Raw genomic sequence first — 18786 nt, forward strand, 5'->3', positions numbered from 1 at the left:
GCCAACACTGCGCAGCGTTTTTGCTTCCGGGGGACATGGCAGGCAGGTTGCTGATTCACATGGAGGAGGGAAACAGCGCTCTGTATTTATAAAATATAAACATGTCAGTGTTATAAACTGTGGAAACTCAGCGACAGTATTTTCTGGCAGGTTACCATGGTGAGTAGCTGGCATTTTTATACTACAGTTAAATGTCTGAATGCCTCAAAACGATTACCCTAACATGTGCTAAGCTAAGCCAAGCTAACTTACTGCTAACTTGGCAACTGTAGCTGCAGTTGTTGCCAGTGGGCTGCTTGGTACATGTAACTTTATTCAAGCTAAAACAGATGAGCCCCCTAACAAGCCTTTGTTTTATTTCCTCATGATAAACACTATTTGCTTAACAGTGTAGTCGACATTGATATCATTTTGAATAGTGGTATTCAAAATGATATCAACAATGTTGTTTTTTTTATCTTTAGATTAATCAATATTAATATAGCTGATAATATGTCAAAGATCACAGGTTATGAGAGCTGTTCAAATGCAAAAACATAATTAATTCATAATAATTTATGGATATAAATATTTGTAAAGATTTAATTATATATAGCTTAACTATATTCTTCACGCATAGTTATCTATTTGATTAATAATAACTTGGCCAATAATATGTCAAACATCACAGGTTATTAGAGCTCTTAACCGAAATAAAATCCTTACTTAATCTGTTGAAATGCCAAAGATTTAACTATATATAGCTTAACACTTTAATCATATAAGATTATCTATTTGATTTTAACATTAATAAAAATAATAATAATATTTATCCAACTTGGGTGGATTAATATTCTGTTAATTCAGTGCGTGCCAGGTGTTAACTTGCTTTAATGTGTTTCCCCCTTGTAGATCCCTACAGACTTTAAAGCGCTGATCCAGAGGTTTTATCACCTGCAGTCTGAGCGGGTAGAGACGTATCGGCTCTTTGAAGAGTATGTGTGGATGTAACATAACTATACACACCTAATTTCACAACCACATTTCCTCCTGTCTCCAGGGATCATTGATCTTCATTTCAGGCACTTAAACAAAGAAATCTGCCCTTCTCAGTTATTCATGCTTGTTTTTGTGTTTTTTTTGTTGGTGTTGTTTTGGCTGCTGCCTTCCAGAGGACACGAGGCCTACTTGAGGACAGGGCCCCATTATGACTTCGACCACTACAGGCAGCTGGTCCATGAGGTAACACAGGCCTTCTGTGGCATCTCCAATGAAGTGCTGGAGATCAAGGGGAGGCTGCACCATGAGTTTGACAGGCCAGACCTTTCTGAGCACATTGAGAACCTGCAGAGCAAAGAGAAGCAGAAACTTGAACTGGTAGGTAAACAGTGTTGTGCAACAGTAATAATCGTCCGTGCGAAACAGTGCGAATAGAGTTATATGGATTAAACGAAGTAATTAGGTTTCTTGATGAATCGTTTGAGCCCTAAATCAGTCGATACATAAGAGAAAAAATGCCTACTGCGTAGTTGTGACAAGCCATGTAACAAGAAGTTCTCTGTTCTGGATGATGCAATGTTTGCATATGAAAAAAAAAAAGTGTCATATGCATCAATTATGATTTTGAGTAATAAATAACTTAAGTAAATAGTAGTCCACAAACAAATACAGGGCAGTGTTCAAAAGGATCATATTCTCAAAAGACATTTTGATTTGTTTAGTTGTATGTAAATGCAGTTCAGTTTGGAGGGTTAATTTATTTGTTATTCTTCATTGTATTTTCCTCATTTGTAAATTCCTTTAATAAATTATTTGAATGCATTTACGGTGTAATTAAACATTAATATTGCTTTATAACTGTTTACAAGATTTTTTCTGTTTCAAACATCCACTTAACCTCAGTTTCAAATAAACAACATGAAACGTAAGCCTTCCATTCAAGTTCACACTGTTTGTTTAATATTTGAGACGGTTCCAGTGTTTCGCCACAAGGAGGCAGCTCTTGTACAAGACCCTTTCATTATTGCTGTCTTGTATGTGTTTAACACTGTCACATTGATGATTCAGTTATTCTTTTTACGCTGGCAGCTCAAGTCATACATTTATGTAAAAGTAAAAGCCACTTATGGAAGAAAACTCCTAATTCAGTTGAATTTAAGTCATTTAGTGATGATGCAGTGTTGTTAGTGACCTGAAATCTAAACTCAGTCTGTGACGCTCATCACCATTGAACAGCCAGTTCGAGGGAGACTGCTGATAAAATGAAAACGCCTCGGTCCACATCTCATACATCTGGTGTTCAGAGGTGATGTGAAGCATTAAGTACAGTTTTACACACCGTTATAATATTAGCTCCACTTCCTGTCTGCCAGTACTATCATAAAGCTCCTATTCTCTGCAAGTTCAATCTCCATCTCCTCCCCTCCGTCCTCCACTGATGAATGGTTTGCATAAATCTTATCTGATGTGCCTTCTCAACAGACAGCCAAGCTGCAGCTGGTCAGGCAGCGGGCCCAGGATCACCCGGAGGAAGAGGACTGTCAAGAAAAGATTCAGGAGATCAAGCACGAGTAAGTGCAGCTATTACCACCCCTCCGTTTACTGCGCTAGCTCCCTGCTGACCCATCCACTCACTCACTATCAACCTGCTGTCGGCTGCAGGACTTCCTGTTTCCACCTACTTTAACAGACTATACCTCACCATCACAAAACTGTCAAAAGATATTCCTAAACGTTTGTAACACAATAACCGATGTGTTTTCTGGGCTCATTCTTTGTCCAGGATCATCAAGAACCAAGAGGCTCTGAGTGAGATCATGCAGGACTTTAAGTATGACTCTGAGGAGTGTGATTGACAGGTGACTCCCAGGAGGCCTGCAGCCGCCCTCTCACATCACCAGACAGCAGAGCTGACAGATCGACTCGGCTCTGCTGCAACTTCCATCTTGGACTCCTCAGCTGCACTTATTGATCCCACTCTGGCCCCACCCTGCTCGCTGCTGCAGTCTTATTCCACCCAGGGGAGTTATCACATTCTGGCTCTGTGTGTTTACATCTGTAGTCGTGTGTTTGTGTCACTGCATTTCTCAGCAAAAAAAACAAGAAACAAAAATTGTTGTGATGAAATGTGTAAATACTAAAAAGGTTAAATAATTCTTGGAGGCTCATCCAGCTGTCTTTGTTGACTTGATGAACGGCATTTTTAAACAAGACACTTTCAAGACAAGTTTGACTTTTTACTCTTCTATATGTTATACATTTTTTAGCGGCATTACTGGTGCAGTAAAAGAGTAGAACTTAACTCAAAAAACATTTTTTAAATATGCAGTTATAAAAATATAAACAAATGGTCTACTCAGACACAGGATAGTATACACATTGTACAGATAGTGAGGCATTATCTCATGGGTATTCAATTACTGATACAATTTTAATGAATGGTATGTCATACAACATTTTAGATGCTTCTACAAATATAGTTTTCACTGAACTAGCAGAGAATAAAATGTTATGTTGGTCAATAGAAAATTATTCACCAACTATTTTGATAATTACTTGTTTTAAGTCTATTTTTGTGTTGCAAAATGCCAAACATTCATTGGTTCCAGTTCCTCGATTGTCAGTACAGTCAACTTCTCTCTGATTTATAATCATTGTAAATGGAATATCTTTGGGTTTCAGTAAGACAAAAGAAAACATTATGTCACCTTGGCCTTTAGCAAATTACTGGTATATTGTTTTACAAGTTTCACATTTCATTTTGACATTTTATCGATAAATCAAGTAATCCAGTCATTGAGAAACTGATCAGCAGTTAATTGATAATAAAAATAACATTTTATCATATAATAACTGCAGTCCAATCCTGAACTAGTTATTTCCAATAGTAATAGATATAGAGATATACAAGGCCACAACACTAGAAAACTGAAAAATTCAGATTTTCTTGGAGAAAACCACAGCTTCACAAAAATACTTTGTGTTTCTTGGCCTGGAAAAGTAGGATTACGGTTTTATGCATTTTGTTCCCAGTCCATTGTGTTACTGCCATAGCAATTTGTTTTTGTAGATGCTTCAGTAATACTTTAGTACCATTTGACATCAATGTAGCATTAAAGACTTGCTTATCTCACATTAAGTTATTAAAAAATGTTCCGATAACGTTTTCTATATAAGTTCAGTTATCAACAGCCTAAATACTTGTGTTTGTGCAAACACATCTAACAGAAAGATCTGGCCAGCGGAAATGGCAGAAAAAGGCTGCATTGTCTCACTTTAATTATCCTCCACTCGGGCCCTTTAAACTCAAGTTAAGGCTGTATGACCAAACACTGCAGTATCCCTCAAGCGGGGCGTTGGACCTCTCACACAGCTGGGACCCTCGGGGCCAGTTATCTGTCAGTGTTTCTTTATGCTCTTCTTGAATTAAGCACCACAGTGGTGCTGAGTGATGGTGCTATGAATTATCGTCTTGTAGAATCTGAAAAGACAAAAGCAGATGGTTCATACTGGGATAATTTTGCGTGAAAAACCATGTAATTTACAATCACGATAATTGCTCTGTCTGGCTGCCACTTTTCTCTTGTCCTCTCTTTTCCTCTGCGTCATTCTTTGCATCATCTCTTTCATATTCTGTGTGTGTCGCTCCCCAGCTACTTTCTCTCAAGGTAATCAATGGGAACCTGTCAAGATTTGTGAACAAAGACATTATTCAGGAGACAGCGTGTGCCCTATAAAGCACAAAAAACACGCAGACTGCTGAGATAATTGAGTCAGGTGGAGTGAAGGTTTCCATGAGTTCAAGGACTGAACAGCAGAGGATGTGGCTGAAAGATCTGAACTCCTCACAAAGTCACATAAACACAGAAGATGCCGGGGCTCTGCGTGCCATTTGGCCCGAGTTATTTTTGTGAAAGGGGCTCCTCATGCCAAGAGAAAACCAAACACAAAAGGAGCACATTACAGTGGGCTGTTAATTATATTTACATGTTTGTTTCTCTTTGTTGTGGTCATCAGCTGAAGATCAGAAGTCTACATTGTTAAAATATGTAATAAAATCAGAGGTCACGACAAAAGCATATCTACTTTTATGCTCCCAATTCTGGGCCCAAAACCGCACGTTTTACCTGATCATAAAGTGCGGACTAAAACTCCACAGAGCCAGCCAGTACAAGAGAAATCAGTCCCCTTTGTGTTTGTAACAGTGCTGACCACATGGCATAAAAAAGGCAGGGTCAGAAATTCAGTTTGGGACTTCAATGCAGCAGCGGTGGCTGTTTGTGAGTGTGGGTTTGTGAGAGCAGCTCTGCAGAGATAGTGAAAAGAGAGAGAGGTTCTGCTTACCTACCTGGTTGCGCGTTTTGTGCGATTTCTGCAGCCAAACCCTCCACTGGTCGTACAGTTTGATTGACATGCCGCTGCAGCCGTACGCATGCTTGCGGACCCAGCCGAAGAATTGCTTGAGTTCCCGCCGCAGGGTGGAGTTCTGCTCACCGGGCTTAGGATCACAGGAGCCGCTCTGCAGCCGCTCTGGGAGGGGAGAGACAAAGGAGAGAGTGTGTGTAAAGAAAAGGAGGGAGGATGAGAGAACAGCATCAAGGTTATAGTTAGGACAAGTGTTAGTGCAAGGTGGTGTACAGCTACATGCACAGGCTGCTCACTGTGTTGTGTGTCAGCATTGATGTGATACACTTTTTTATAAATAACTTCATTCAAGCAGAAACATTTTCACCAAAGTAAAAATCAACTCAAACCCCATAAGAGCAGATACCTCACTCTTTTAATAAATACATGTTGTAATTATCATTTTCCCTTTTGATTAATCGATCTGCTTGTTTGATATGCTTTGTCTTTTTTTATACATATCTACTGAAGCCTCTCTTGAATGCAGAAAGCAGTACTGACACTTACATTAAATGAATCCGGAGAAATAAAGTAAATTCAATTGTTTTTGACCGCGTTAACGGCGTGGCTCTAGGGATGGCAATATCAGTGGTCGGTCCAGACTGAAATAGCTTTACAACTTTTGGACATTCATGTTCCCCAAAGGATAAATTCTAACAACATTGGTGATCCCCTGACTTCTCATCTAGCGCTAAAAATGTGTCCAATACTTTATGACCAAATACCTGCAACAGTACTGACATTCCCCTCAGCCTCAGCTGTACTTTGCATTTAGTGCTAATTAGCAGATGTTAGCATGCTAACTTACTAAATAAAGATGGTGAAACATCATCACACCTGCTTAACATCAGTATGTTATTATTGACATAGCGAGCATGTTAGCCTGCTGACGGAGCATTTAGCTCAAGCACCACTGTTAGTTACAGCCTGAATAGAAATGCCATTTTTTTATATCCGTCTCAAACACTAAGATATATGCTCTGGTGTATTATTAAAAAGGAATTAAATATAGAAACACAGCAAATCTCTCTCCTCTCTCTACCTGAGAGGCCTCCGGTAAAAACAGAGTTCCTAAGTGAACATTTATGATGATTCATGTTGCTTAATTTTGCAAAATGAGATGCAAACGTTTTTATATAAAGATAAATATTTCTCAGTTTGATGTTCTAAAGTATGGAAGTGATATACCACACTTCTGGGGAAGATAGGCTACTGAAAGTCATAAGTCTGCTACAATCAGGTCTTTATGGCAAACAACAGAGCCCAATAAGGACTTCCTCCCTCTGGGGAGTAAATTCCACATGCCCAGTGTAACTCATTATCTCCTCCTCCTGCTCCGAAACCTGCTTCCACTCAAGCTTTATAGGCCCTGTGTGTGCTGCGGACAGACAACCAGCTTTTTAACTTGATCAATATCTGATGCTGATGATCAAAATCTATCAAATGTTCCCCTGGCTCTTTGCAGTTCCTTTTAATCCTCTGCTGGGAGATCTGTATCAAGGTATCTAGCCTTTTGATGTTTGGTTTCTCCTGAGTCACATGCGGGTTGGATCTGCTTGTTCGGGATGTTGAAACAGGGATAAGGACATTGAGGGTTTTTAGGCTTTAATTGGCAGTGAAAGGTTGGTTATTAGAAAGGAAGGAAATGACAGCTTCAGTTATACTTGTCCACAAATGTCCAGAAAACACAGGCATAATTTTTTCCATTCAGTCTTATTATATTTCCTGCAATTATTTGCATTTGTCCTGCAACCAAAGAATAGCATCCTGAAAGTGGGATTTGTTTATCTCTGCGATGTACTCACCATTGTTGGGTGTGGAGGCAGCAGCTGGGTGGCTCCAGTCACTCCAGATGCCGGCCTTCCTGGAGCCATAGATGCCCACTGGATTGCACCTCACCTGGACAAAATAAACGGTGCCGGGCCGGAGGCCTGCCAGCCGACATGACGTCTGGTTCCCAACATCATCCACTACCTTGAGAGGGAACAAAATGACAGAGAAGATGAACTAAAATGACAGTCAAAATCTTCCTCAGCACCGACTGAACAGAAATACTTGCTGCATCTTTTCTCACCATTTGTATTTTAAACTTTGTTCTGCTTTATTTTTAAGGTAGACTTGACAAGTTTGGCTTCAGATATATATATTTAAACATTATTTGCTTAATCCTCTCATTCAATAGTAAATCCAGAAGTCAAAGACATACCAACACAGCAGAGAAAAACATAAAGAAGCTGTGGGCAGAAAACATCAAAGAAGCAGTTTGAAAGGATGACATTTTCTAAAAGCTCTGCTGCTGCACTTTTGGATCGAAGCCAGCTTTCAAAATGTACCATTAAAGAGTCACTAGCAGCAGTCAAGCCTTTTACCACAAGCATTATTTGCTTTATAAAGATTGATGTCCATGCAAGCGGCTAGAGACGCTGCATGAGCAACATTTATGTTCATTATTTCACGGATCAGTCAGTGCTGCACCTGAAATGTTTCTCAGACGTGTCATAATTTAATGCAGACTAGTCTTTAGAAACTGTATGCTAGTCTTTAGGTGTGTGTGAGTGTGTGGACCACCTTCCATTCAGTGCTGTCCTCCACTCTGTAGCGTATCTGATATTTGGCCTGAAACAGGATGTCCTTGAGCTCGGGGGTGCTGGCCCAGCGGACCGTCAGCTGGTCCTCGAGGTCGCCGACACGACTCACCTGCACGTTGGTAGGAGGGTCTGTAGTCACTGCACGGACAAGGACAGGTGTTTGTGTACAGCAGATATACAGTAGTTAGGGCAAGGATACAGGATACAAGAGGTTTGACCTCTAGAGAGACTGCAAATACTGCACTATAACACTGAGGGCAGACAGACGGCGTATCTCATCTTCCATCTGTCTCATACACAAGTTAAATTTTGTAGTTTTTTCATTCCTTGATAAACCCTTGGATCGACATGTTTTGGATTGATTTTTGTACATATTCCCTTAAATTCAATTCCTCTTTTGAAGGAAATAAAGTACAACAAAGTGATTAATTTCATTTTAAAGTCTTTGTTTCTTGTTTTCTCTTACTATTGTGTTCTTTATCGATTCTTCTCTCTAATCAGCCTCTTTCAGAACAAAAAGGTCAGTTAGTTAAAATCATTATGAAAATAACAAAAAGCTTTTATTTCAGAATAGTTATGAAAGTTATGAAGTGAGGACAAAAGACAATAATTATGTGATCTGTAAATCAAGCTGGTACTTTTGAAAAGTATAAAGAAAGAAAGGTAAAGTGTGATTCTCTTGTACATTTTTATATTACTCAAATAAAAATGTATTTTTGTGGGACGAGGAGTTTGAAAAATGTGAGCATTTATCAGGCAGGGAAAGTCAAATGAAAGATGTTATCGAGTTGCATTATGGGAAGAGTAGGATCCAGCGTTTTTGGAGCTCAGCCCATACTGGAGACTAAAAGCATGGATATCTTTGCCACTGCCGCTTCGATCTGGACTAGTTTTCACCTCCCTTTGAAAGTACAAAGGACACGGGTCACGAAAATACTTTTTTGTGGTCTGCTTTACCACAAAGTAACGGTTTATGTCCCCCAAAGCATACTATTCTTCTGTATAAACCTCACGCAGGGGAATAGTCATAACATACTGTAAATCAATATACTTACAAACAAGTAGAACTCTGTTGGCACATACTGTATGTACATGAGAGAATAGTTGTTAAATAAAAAGAGAAACAGAAACAGGACAGTTCATCTAGGAACAGCACTTCTTGAAGCAAGGGAATAAATGTTCCAACAATAATAGAAAGAGTATGAAAAATGATTTTCCAGATGTCCGTCACCTTTTAGATTCTGTATAGAGGTTGCTGGCCTGCTATTAGAACAATGAGCAAGTGGAAGAGTAAGGTATTTTCATTTGAATATGTAAAAATTCACTTGGCATAGAAAGTTCCCCTCCTGTGCAGACCGGCCGGCTGGTTCCAGTCAGTCTGTACTTCCTGTAGAGAGCATGTTGTACTCTCAGTCAGCACTAAACAAAACATTATACCTACTGCAATAAAGGTCGCAAACAAATCGAGTGCTTTGAAGTGGAGAATGATAAAGTGGATGGCAGCACGAGCGACACGGAAAGGAACTTATTAAAAGAACTTATTAAAAGTCTTGTAAAAGTGTTTCCTGCTGGTAACCTTCTGCTTCAGACATCCCTCACTTCTGGCGTGTGACGCTGGTTTTTTAGCTGACGTACTTTATTTGTTCTATGGCATTCAGCTCGAGGCAGAGAGGAAAACTAAGCCAGAACAAATATTCTCCGAGCTTATTGTTTCTGTTATTGAGGCAGTGCAATGCATCATACATATGGCAACGCTCCTCCTTCCTTTCCAGCCCACTCACAGCTCCGAGGTATCTGTTCCTCAGTGTGCAGCGAGGATGAATGGAGGGAGAGTATGCTCTAGTCACGGCCAATAAACACTGCTTTCCGAATGTGCCGCTCACTGGAGGCCCAAACACTACACTATTACATTAGCTAGTTGGAGAGATTGTAAGGAATACCTGCCATCACTCGTACATCATAACCTAAATTTCTCATTGAGAAACCTGTGAAGCTATTACCTGAGAGGCATCTGATGTGTGGTTAACTTTTATAACAACACCGTTTATCTTTAAGACCCCGCAGCCTGAACCCATAATGCTGTTAGAGCGGCAAGTTGGAGGGAGTGAGCTATAAAAATAAATCCCCCTCTCCCCTAGAGAAGTGTGGTAGCCATATGCAGGAGATCTGCAGACAAACAAACAAATGTCAAACAGAGGAAAGGAAAGGACAAGAAAAGAAAGGAAAAGACAGGAGAGGAAGGGAAAGAAAATAGTTGTGTTAATTAAAAATAATGAAAAACAACTTCGGACATGCTCAAAATGTTTGCGCTTACCCACCTACATCGAGGACGTCCAGGGTGGTGATGTCAGAGGTGGCAGAGCCCAGCTGATTGGCTGCCTCCACCCAGATCTCATACGGAGTGAAGAGGGCGAGGTTGCGGGGGATGTGGCAGGAGTAACGCTGCTTCCCCGTGCTGTCATTTTCACACTCCTTCTCTCTCCCGTACCACCTGGACAGAAACACAACAAACACAATGACCACAGTAACGTCTGGTGTTTTGTTTCTGAAAAGGCAGACTGGCTATTTTTAACACGCCTCTGAGTGTGGTATGTGTTGCAGAGGATGAACTGTACGCGGCACTAGTGCATTTACTGCTAGTCTACCTGAGTGGTGTTGGACGAGGTGATCACCTGTGAGCTGCAGCAGGTCTGGGGCGCTCACCTCAATTTGTACTTGAGGGTGTACTGGGTTGGGATGTGGGTCTCACCCCGCCCCCCTGGGCTCCACTTGCAGCTCAAGTCCTTTGTGTTGCGGGACCAACACGTTATATTGACTGGTTTTTCCGGGGGCACTGGAGAGCAACAGGAGCAATGAAAGAAATAATTTTTAACTAAAAAGTGTGGTTGAATGAACATTTCATTTTAATGTAATTTTATTCTGAAATGTTTCCTCTCTATTCATGTGAAGCAATCACTCCACCAAGCCCATGCATTAAAGAAGCAGATTAGAGAGACTTTAAAGCATTACAGACTGACAAGAATCAAAAGGAGTGCATGCACAACTTAAAATGTTAAAAAGTTTTAAGTTGTACAAATGTTAAAGAGTCTTGTGATGTTTCACACACTTTTTATATTTAGGTTCCCCAAACAGATACATTTTACTGCATCACTTTTACTTTAAAGGTGAAGTGACAACACAGCAAAACATGGAAACCAAATCGTAAGCTTTTAGGATGTCCTTTGTAAAAAATATTTTAATGGATTAAAATCCTAACTCATCTGCATCTCAATAAAGGAACATTTCTTATGAATCCACAGTGCTTTATAACATATTCATTCACAGGATTAGTATGTCCTTTTATATTTATAACAACAACATAGAAAGGTTTTATTACACCTTGTTCTGTTTCATTTGTGATTATTTGAGTTTGTATTTATTTAAAGTTAGTAAATTAGGGCAGGAAGTTACTACAGGGATGACCACGATGCTTGTTTGTTTAGTTTGTTTGTTTAGTGTTTAACAAGCTACATCTTATTTTACATTTGTGACAACTGGCTTCTTACCATCCTCAATTCAGAAATATAAAGATTCTCGTTTTAAAAAACCCTTAAGTTTAAATTAGGGGTGCACCAACAATGGTTTTTGAAGCTAAAAACATTCAGTATGTTATCAGTACATTTTCCAAACATCAAATCGCGCAAATCAAGTCATTATTTCATTCTGTTAATGGCAGCTGTGTTAAGTGACTCAAGCTCTCAATAATTTCAGTTTTTAAAAAGCCAAACAGAGAGAAAGAAAAGCCTCCACTTACTGCCCACATAGAGACAAGAACCAGCCAGGACGTGTCCATCTGCTGAATGACACACAAGGTTGTCTCCAGACTGCTGCTGGGAGCCGTTTAGGTTGTGAAGGGTGACGCTCAGGATGTCAGGGCTCACCACGCTGTAGGTGCTGCTGGACAGACACATCCCGTTCAGCGTCCAGTAGAGCATGCTGGCGTGGAGGCCAAGCTCAGGGCTCAGCATGCACTTGGCCGTCAGACTGGAGCCAATATGCAGGACAGGATCTTGAGGGGAGATCTCTGCTAAATCTGGGTGGTGGACACATACACACACACACACTGACTTTAAATTTAAAGTTCCCAGAGGAAAAACTGCAAATCATCACATTTATGATACTTGAACCTGCAAATGTGCTGCATTTTTGTTTGATGAATGACTTAAATGATGAATCTATAATACTAATTACATTTTCTTTCAATGGACTACATGTTTAATCAACTTACTGTTTTACCAATTTGACTAATTATTGTATATAGATTTATTCCAGTGATTTCATCCCTTTTTTGACGATTCTGAAGCCAGTGCTACTATTATACAATTAGTATTGTATGTTACATGCTGGATGAAGGTCCATGGCCAAATAATTGCTTCTTCTATACATTTAGTGCTGACAGTGTACAGAAGTTCACTACTTTTTTTTTTATACGATTTAATTCTGCTATGCACCTAAACACCTGCTACTTTACATTCATCAGATGTGAATTAGTTTATTTACATTACTGAAGCTACTATTAACTGTAAAGGTCACCAAAGTTAAAAATACAGTAAACTTGCTAATGTTGTTTTCCTAACAAGACCACAGTGCATTTTCATTTACATTTTAGGTTTCCAGCTCCCTCTCACCCTTTAACTTTCATTGATTAGACACTCCTTCATAGCATGCATTATGTCCAGGGCAGCTGTTGGTCTGTGCAGTTTGATGTGTTCAAGTGTTTAACACATTTCCAACAAGAAACACTGCAGTGTGTTCAAATGTCTTACCAACTGAAAGCTTTGTGTTTGTGTGAGGAGGAGGAGGAGGAGAGCAGCAGCAGCACTGCGCCACAACAGAGCAGGAGCTCAGCATACATTTATGACCCAGTAATGAAGTGGATTTATGGAGGCTCAGTAGGATCAGTCAGAAAGGTCACCCTGGTTTGTCGGCAAAACTCCTTGAATGCTTTTCCATACCCCAAGCCCTCTTAGACTTAAAGTTTTCCTTTATGATTGATGCCCATGAGAACCCCTCTGCTGTGCGTCTGAATGTTCTTCTTCACAAAGATATGAGGGTTAATGTGTGGAGTTATTTTAACCGTGCTCCAGGTGGGCGGTGGACAAGCTTTCCAACATGTGTGCCACTGCGCTGTTTCCAGCGTCCCTGGACTCAGTAGCATCTAATATGAAGAACAATATCTAGAGATGAAAGCTGAATCTACGTGCAAGAAGAAAGAGGATTCACCTCCGGGCCCTAGTGAGTGGTAGTCAGTATAAAAAATAATGTTAAGTAGGAAATATACATGAGAAAAACAACAAACATACATGTGTTTATATGTTTTTTCATCACACATAAAGAAGCTACTTGCAGATAATGTTCTCGGTCTTATGATAATAACTCTCATCATGTTGATAACTTGGCACATTGTTATCTTTCCTGCATTTCCTTCATGCAGCAGCGCTGTTATTACTTCAATTTGTCTCATCAGTTACATCACCACCATGTCTAAAAGGTCTTGCTCTCTGCCTAATCCACCATTCGGTATGCAATCACATCAAATGATTACTCATATTTATGTGTTGTCACTGCCTCTGGATTTAATTTGGACCTGAAGGAATCCTTTTCAGAGGTGTTTGTTAAAAAATAATACTTGCTGATAGTTATTGGATTTTTTAAACTCATTACAATAGTGATTGGTAATTTTTATTAAATTTTTGCATTAATTTTAGTTCCTTCATTTGACGGATTTTTAATTCTTAACATTAGACAAAAACAAACATTTCCATTTGGTTATTTATCCATAAATACTTTCCTTGCTGATTTTCCATAAAAATGTACTAGTATCGCGATATCAAATGACAGACATTAGCATTACAACTTCTTGAAAATCTACTAATAAATATTTATTACAGGTGGGGTGAAAACAGCACCGGGACAGGTGGAAATAAATTACCCTTTAGTACATTAACTGATTTAAAACATGAACTCCTCTTTGATTTGGTGCCTCCATGTAGCAGCTAACTCTAGAAAACACGATAAGCTTTAGGTAACTCTACTGCTTTAAATTGACACACATATCCTCCTATCCCAGACCACGGTGCGGTCTGAACCGTCAGAAACGCTCTAATGCACCGCAGGCTTGCCAGTTGACTGAAGTTTGGTAGCCTACTTACGTGCCGAGGACAACAACACATGTGGAGCAAGGAGGAGGAGAAACATGAAGGCAAACATGGTTCTTCCAGCCGCTTTCTTGTTTCCGGAACACCGGGACGTGGAGAGCAGACAGCGAGGTGAAGTTTGAAGAGGAACCGCGCAGCCTCACTCTCCAGAGGTTCTTCACTGAAAGTCAGGAGACTACACTGACTGAAACACGAGGTGCTTTTCGTTTTTAGCTCCAGAGTTACTCTGCTGCTGCTGCTCAAACACTTAAACTCCTCCCTTGTTTTTTCCAAAGTCATTAATGCTCCTTAATTAGTCCCCTCCCTGATACACACACACACACACACACACACACACACACACACACACACACACACACACACACACAAATCAAAAGTAAGATAAAGTTTGAGTTCAACATTATACACTTTTTATTGTTTTATCAGTTATATACTATACAAGTTCATAGTCGAATAAAGACGGTTCATGTTATATAAAATCAATATCCTTTACTGGAAATATAATACTGTACCTATTATATAATAAAGCGGCGCAGTGTAACCAGGTACCTAAATTTACTCAAATAGGTTGAAGTGATATAGATCTATACATTTTAATAGCCAATCACTGTTAATATATTGAAATTGCACTTGCTGTGTTTCAACTGATTTGATTGGTCTGAGGTTGCTAAGGTGGGTGGGGTAATTCATTATATGGACACTGGTGGGAAAGAATTAATGGTGATTGTCTTGACTTTTCCATGATGAGGTTGATATATTCTTAAGAAATGAATGAACCAATGAAATGTAAGGTGAATAATGTATCATTAATATTGCACTGATGTCCGGTGTCGTAGAAACACGGTATAGTTGGTTTTAGCCTATATTCATTCTTGGTACACTATGTAAAGCACTTAGTGCATCTTCACTTCTAGTAAAATAGCCTATAAATACAATTAATATTTCTAATGTCTATTACATTGTAATGGTAGTTCATATATCTAATAATCAATTTTCATATGAAATATGAAAACATGATTTAAACACTATTCTCTTGTGTCCCAATAGGTCTTTGTTCAAGATAAGCTTTTTTTAATCTGATTTAAAGTTTATCTGAACATGTGGCCGATTTCAGCTGATCACAGCCAAATCTGGGGACATCTGACAATTGATCACCTCTAGAATGTAAACACATTATTTTGACTAAGCATGAAAATAATAAAAGAGAAGTAACAGAAGACAGAAGAGGAGCAGAACATTTTTGGAAGTTTTAATGTATGTGCATTGGTATTTGTGTGGTTATTTCAAAATGTTGCTGAAAAGCAGTCCAATTTACCTAACGTTACCCTACTTTACATCACTATTTCTACTCAATTTAAGATTTTACATACATATACCTGATGCTGCATTCATTATTTGCATACAAACCTAGACAGTGATAGACAGAACAGCATATACATTATATATGCATAATATGACAGTCATCATCACAAATAAAGCATCGAACAGACAATGAAATAATAAAACACATATTTTCACTAAATGTATGTGTAGCTCTGACTCTGAGGTCGCTCTTATCAGCTGTTGTTTCTGCAGGTAATCTTTCCTCCGATGATTTGTGGTGTGGCCCACATGTGCTGCAGCAGGGTCTTTACATCCAGCTGATAACTGTCACACTGGTGGTGTATGATCTGTCAACACTTCTGCTCTGTGCGGGACATCTGCCTCCCTGAAGAACTACCTGCCACCGTTTTATGAATATCATTACTGACCCTTTGTGCACTGCAGTGAAAGTTGCGCTGCAGGTTGTGTGAGTGTGAGTTGGGAGACAGCAGCTCGTGCGTGATGATGATGATGATGACGATGCGCGTGACGCCAGGAGCAGAAGCAGCTCAGCGGAGCAGACAGGACCCGGGCTGAGGCAGCAGCAGCATCCGCACCAGCAGCGCCGCCACAAAGGGAGCTCAATTCTGATTCAAGCTCGACTTTCCTCTTCTCCTCCAGGGTTTGAGATGCTCCGGCTCGGCAGTAGGATGTGCGGCTTGTCGGCACTCCTCTCGGTGCTTCTTGCTGGGCTCGCGGCGGCGTCCTCGGATCTGTTTGACAACCAACTGGGCGATATCAATTACTGCAAACAGCAATGCCAGCTCACCATCAAAAACAAAAGCCCCGCTAAAGTAAGTTATCCCTGTGTAGCGTAGGCTGTCTCTGCAGAAAGCGCATTATCAGCAACGAGCTCACAGCTACGTCTTGCTGTCCGACATTTCAGCGGCCGCAACGACGCACAGACTGACACAATATATTCTGCGTGGCAAAATTCTACATCTTTATATTATAAATAATAAATAAACGTGTTTATGTCTGCGCGTAACCACGGGCACCATGCTCGTTCCGATTTTTCGCTGCATCCTCTTGGATGCTACGGCGCACAATTAGGCCGAAAAATGGATGCAGCTCATTTTCTTCTGCACCTTAAAGACTCGACTAAGAAGTGAACTGCATCCAGTCAGCTAATCTCAGATGTAGCCTACTTGCAATAAACTGCGCCAATAATTGATCATTTTGAATATAATAAGGATCGGTCAGGCCAGGCGAATCGCAAGCTGGAGGATCAGTGAGACCATTGCGAAGCAATTTGGCTACCCTTTATCTTCCTGCTTAGACAAGGCCAGACTGCATCCGAGCAGGACGGTTGATGATGGCTGTGAACTGCTCAGGAGTTTCTGTGCTTTAGAAACTTGCCTATAGGCCTATTTCCAATGTCGGATGTTTTTCATCCCACCACCTCCTCCTCCTCTCCCTCCTTCTCCTCTGCTGCCTTCAGGTGTGGTTCACCCGTCCTGCAGCAGGAGCAGAGCTGCAAACCGGATCACAGTCTGCTTTGAAGATTCTGATTATATGTCGAGTTTAGGGCCATCATACTGGACAGCAACAGAGATGGTGAAGAAGCATTGGCCTTTAAACTCTAAGGCACAATTTCATGGTTTGTCATAAATACCCCTCTGTGCTTCACGTGAATAAACAGGGAAACGCAGTTAAGATGATGACAAGCACGAGGCTGTAATAAACCGCGGCCAGGGAATCTCGTTGTCGCTCCTGTTCCCAGAGAGGTCACCAGAGGGAGCTGTTTCTTCATTTCAACCGGAGAATTGAGGCATTATTATAATTAGGAAGTACGGTAATGCGCAGCTTCCTTTCTCACCACCTCATTTTCCTGCACAAGTTTGTACGCAACTGGCTCATTATGGCCTTTTTCTCTGCAGGGACTAAAAGCTTTGTATCAACTGTTTATGACAGGCTGTAATACAACAGCTGCACCATGTCATTAAGAGATGCCATGACCCATCTTTGTCATATTTTCAAACAAGGTCATCTTGCGTTTATCCAAGAGTGCAGGAGACATCTCTAATTTTCTGTGTGTGTGTGTGTGTGTGTGTGTGTGTGTGTGTATGTGTGTGTGTGTCCCATCATCTCTCTCTGTGTCTGGCTCTTAGGACTCCATAATGAACGCCTGTCATCGCGGCTGTCGTCTCTACTCCATCTGCCAGTTTGTCAATGGAAACGCAGGCTTCAATACCAGCAAGGAGGAGTGTCAGGGAGGTGAGTCAGTGTGTCTGTTGGACTGATTGTTTTGAGTTTGCTGGTCTTACTGTCTCCCTGAGTTGGCAGAGGGCAAAGTTTGAACTGCTGAGGCCTCAATCCTAAATATGTCAAAATGAAAGGCAGTGGAGCGAATCCTCATAAAAATTCAATCTAAACGTAGCCAGTATCATTCATTTGAACCTTGGTTTACTTCCTGCAACATAAGTTGCATGTTCAACTTCTTATAGTGTCTCACTTATTTCTACTTGAATAGCATCTTAAAAATTTTAAGGGAGTGAGAGTCCTTCTGATCCTTTTGATAAGACAGGAAAGTAAATGTCATTGATTCCCTCTTTTTACCTAAAGGTAAATATAGCCTACTGTGGTGTCCTTTGGGTAGAAGCTGGACAGAATATATTGTGCCAAATGAGCATTTCAGGTGGAATCAAAAACACATGTAAAGTCTAGGTTTGCAAGACAAAAGCAGATAGCAGCTACATAACATTTGAATGAATTTCAAGCACTGCGGTGGACACCTCTTAAACACCAAAATGTTGAACACAGCTCTGCTAAATATTGCATTATTTCCTAAAAGCAGGCGGGCTCAGTGGGCATTTTCTGGGTGTTTGAGGCTGTTCGCCCTTTTTCAACTGCTGTATTGGAAATCAATGATGTGATTTGCTGTCCAGACAGAAGATTCCCTGTTGCCCCCCCCCTTCCCCGTTTCCATAACAGCAACATGGAGTGAATTGTCTCTGCAGACAATTTCATCTTCTACCCAACTGACTGCAGTGCTCAATGCCTGCTCTCTTTTCTGCTTATTTCTCTTCTCACTCCTCCATTTGCACTCTCAACCCCGTCTTCTTCTTCTTCTTTTTTTTTTACCATCATACGTCTTCATTCATGCTTCACAACTCTCTCTCTCTCTCTCTCTCTCTCTCTCTCTCTCTCTCTCTCTCTCTCTCTCTCTCTCTCCTTCCCTCTCCAGCCTGCCAGGAGGCATATATCAAGCTGCTTGAGCAGGAGGCCTGCAGCACCGGCTGTGCCAGCCAACCCTC

General features: G+C 40.5%; 3 protein-coding genes across 5 annotated transcripts in view; 2 read left to right on the forward strand and 1 right to left on the reverse strand.

Moving 5' to 3' along the window:
- rex1bd (required for excision 1-B domain containing) lies at positions 1–3533 on the forward strand. Its single transcript, XM_046050393.1, has 5 exons — positions 1–159; positions 892–974; positions 1152–1356; positions 2461–2549; positions 2762–3533. The coding sequence occupies exons 1-5, from the start codon at positions 157–159 to the stop codon at positions 2832–2834; spliced, it is 453 nt and encodes a 150-aa protein (XP_045906349.1). The 5' UTR covers positions 1–156; the 3' UTR covers positions 2835–3533.
- Positions 3203–14382, reverse strand: crlf1b (cytokine receptor-like factor 1b). Of its 3 annotated transcripts, none has more exons than XM_046050390.1 (8): positions 14162–14382; positions 11764–12042; positions 10674–10803; positions 10289–10461; positions 7951–8108; positions 7188–7356; positions 5327–5508; positions 3203–4459 (listed from the first exon to the last, which is right to left on the reverse strand). In XM_046050390.1, the coding sequence occupies exons 1-8, from the start codon at positions 14217–14219 to the stop codon at positions 4436–4438; spliced, it is 1173 nt and encodes a 390-aa protein (XP_045906346.1). In that variant the 5' UTR covers positions 14220–14382; the 3' UTR covers positions 3203–4435. The 3 variants fall into 3 exon arrangements, with proteins under 3 accessions (XP_045906346.1, XP_045906345.1, XP_045906347.1); XM_046050389.1 differs by having other exon boundaries at positions 3203–4661; XM_046050391.1 differs by having other exon boundaries at positions 5323–5508.
- The window catches only part of tmem59l (transmembrane protein 59-like), a 24650-nt gene continuing 20070 nt past the window's right edge, over positions 14207–18786 (forward strand). The window contains exons 1-3 of the mRNA XM_046050392.1: positions 14207–14363; positions 16151–16323; positions 17641–17746. Of these exons, the coding sequence (XP_045906348.1) occupies positions 16159–16323; positions 17641–17746 (271 nt within the window). The 5' untranslated portion in view covers positions 14207–14363; positions 16151–16158. The remainder of the gene's footprint in view (positions 14364–16150; positions 16324–17640; positions 17747–18786) is intronic.

This window comes from Micropterus dolomieu, linkage group LG05, assembly GCF_021292245.1.
Source record: "Micropterus dolomieu isolate WLL.071019.BEF.003 ecotype Adirondacks linkage group LG05, ASM2129224v1, whole genome shotgun sequence".
NCBI classification, from domain to species: domain Eukaryota; kingdom Metazoa; phylum Chordata; class Actinopteri; order Centrarchiformes; family Centrarchidae; genus Micropterus; species Micropterus dolomieu.

What these genes read in the sequence shown, in the direction of transcription:
- crlf1b (XM_046050389.1), bottom strand. Translation starts at nt 14,219, where the DNA reads ATGTTTGCCTTCATGTTTCTCCTCCTCCTTGCTCCACATGTGTTGTTG. An exon ending in TTCTTGTCTCTATGTGGGCA is followed by an intron (nt 10,804 to 11,763) that starts GTAAGTGGAGGC and finishes GTTGCTCTCCAG; the next exon opens with TGCCCCCGGAAAAACCAGTC. An exon ending in AGGACAGCACTGAATGGAAG is followed by an intron (nt 7,357 to 7,950) that starts GTGGTCCACACA and finishes TTCCCTCTCAAG; the next exon opens with GTAGTGGATGATGTTGGGAA.
- rex1bd (XM_046050393.1), top strand. An exon ending in AGAAGCAGAAACTTGAACTG is followed by an intron (nt 1,357 to 2,460) that starts GTAGGTAAACAG and finishes CCTTCTCAACAG; the next exon opens with ACAGCCAAGCTGCAGCTGGT. An exon ending in ATTCAGGAGATCAAGCACGA is followed by an intron (nt 2,550 to 2,761) that starts GTAAGTGCAGCT and finishes TTCTTTGTCCAG; the next exon opens with GATCATCAAGAACCAAGAGG.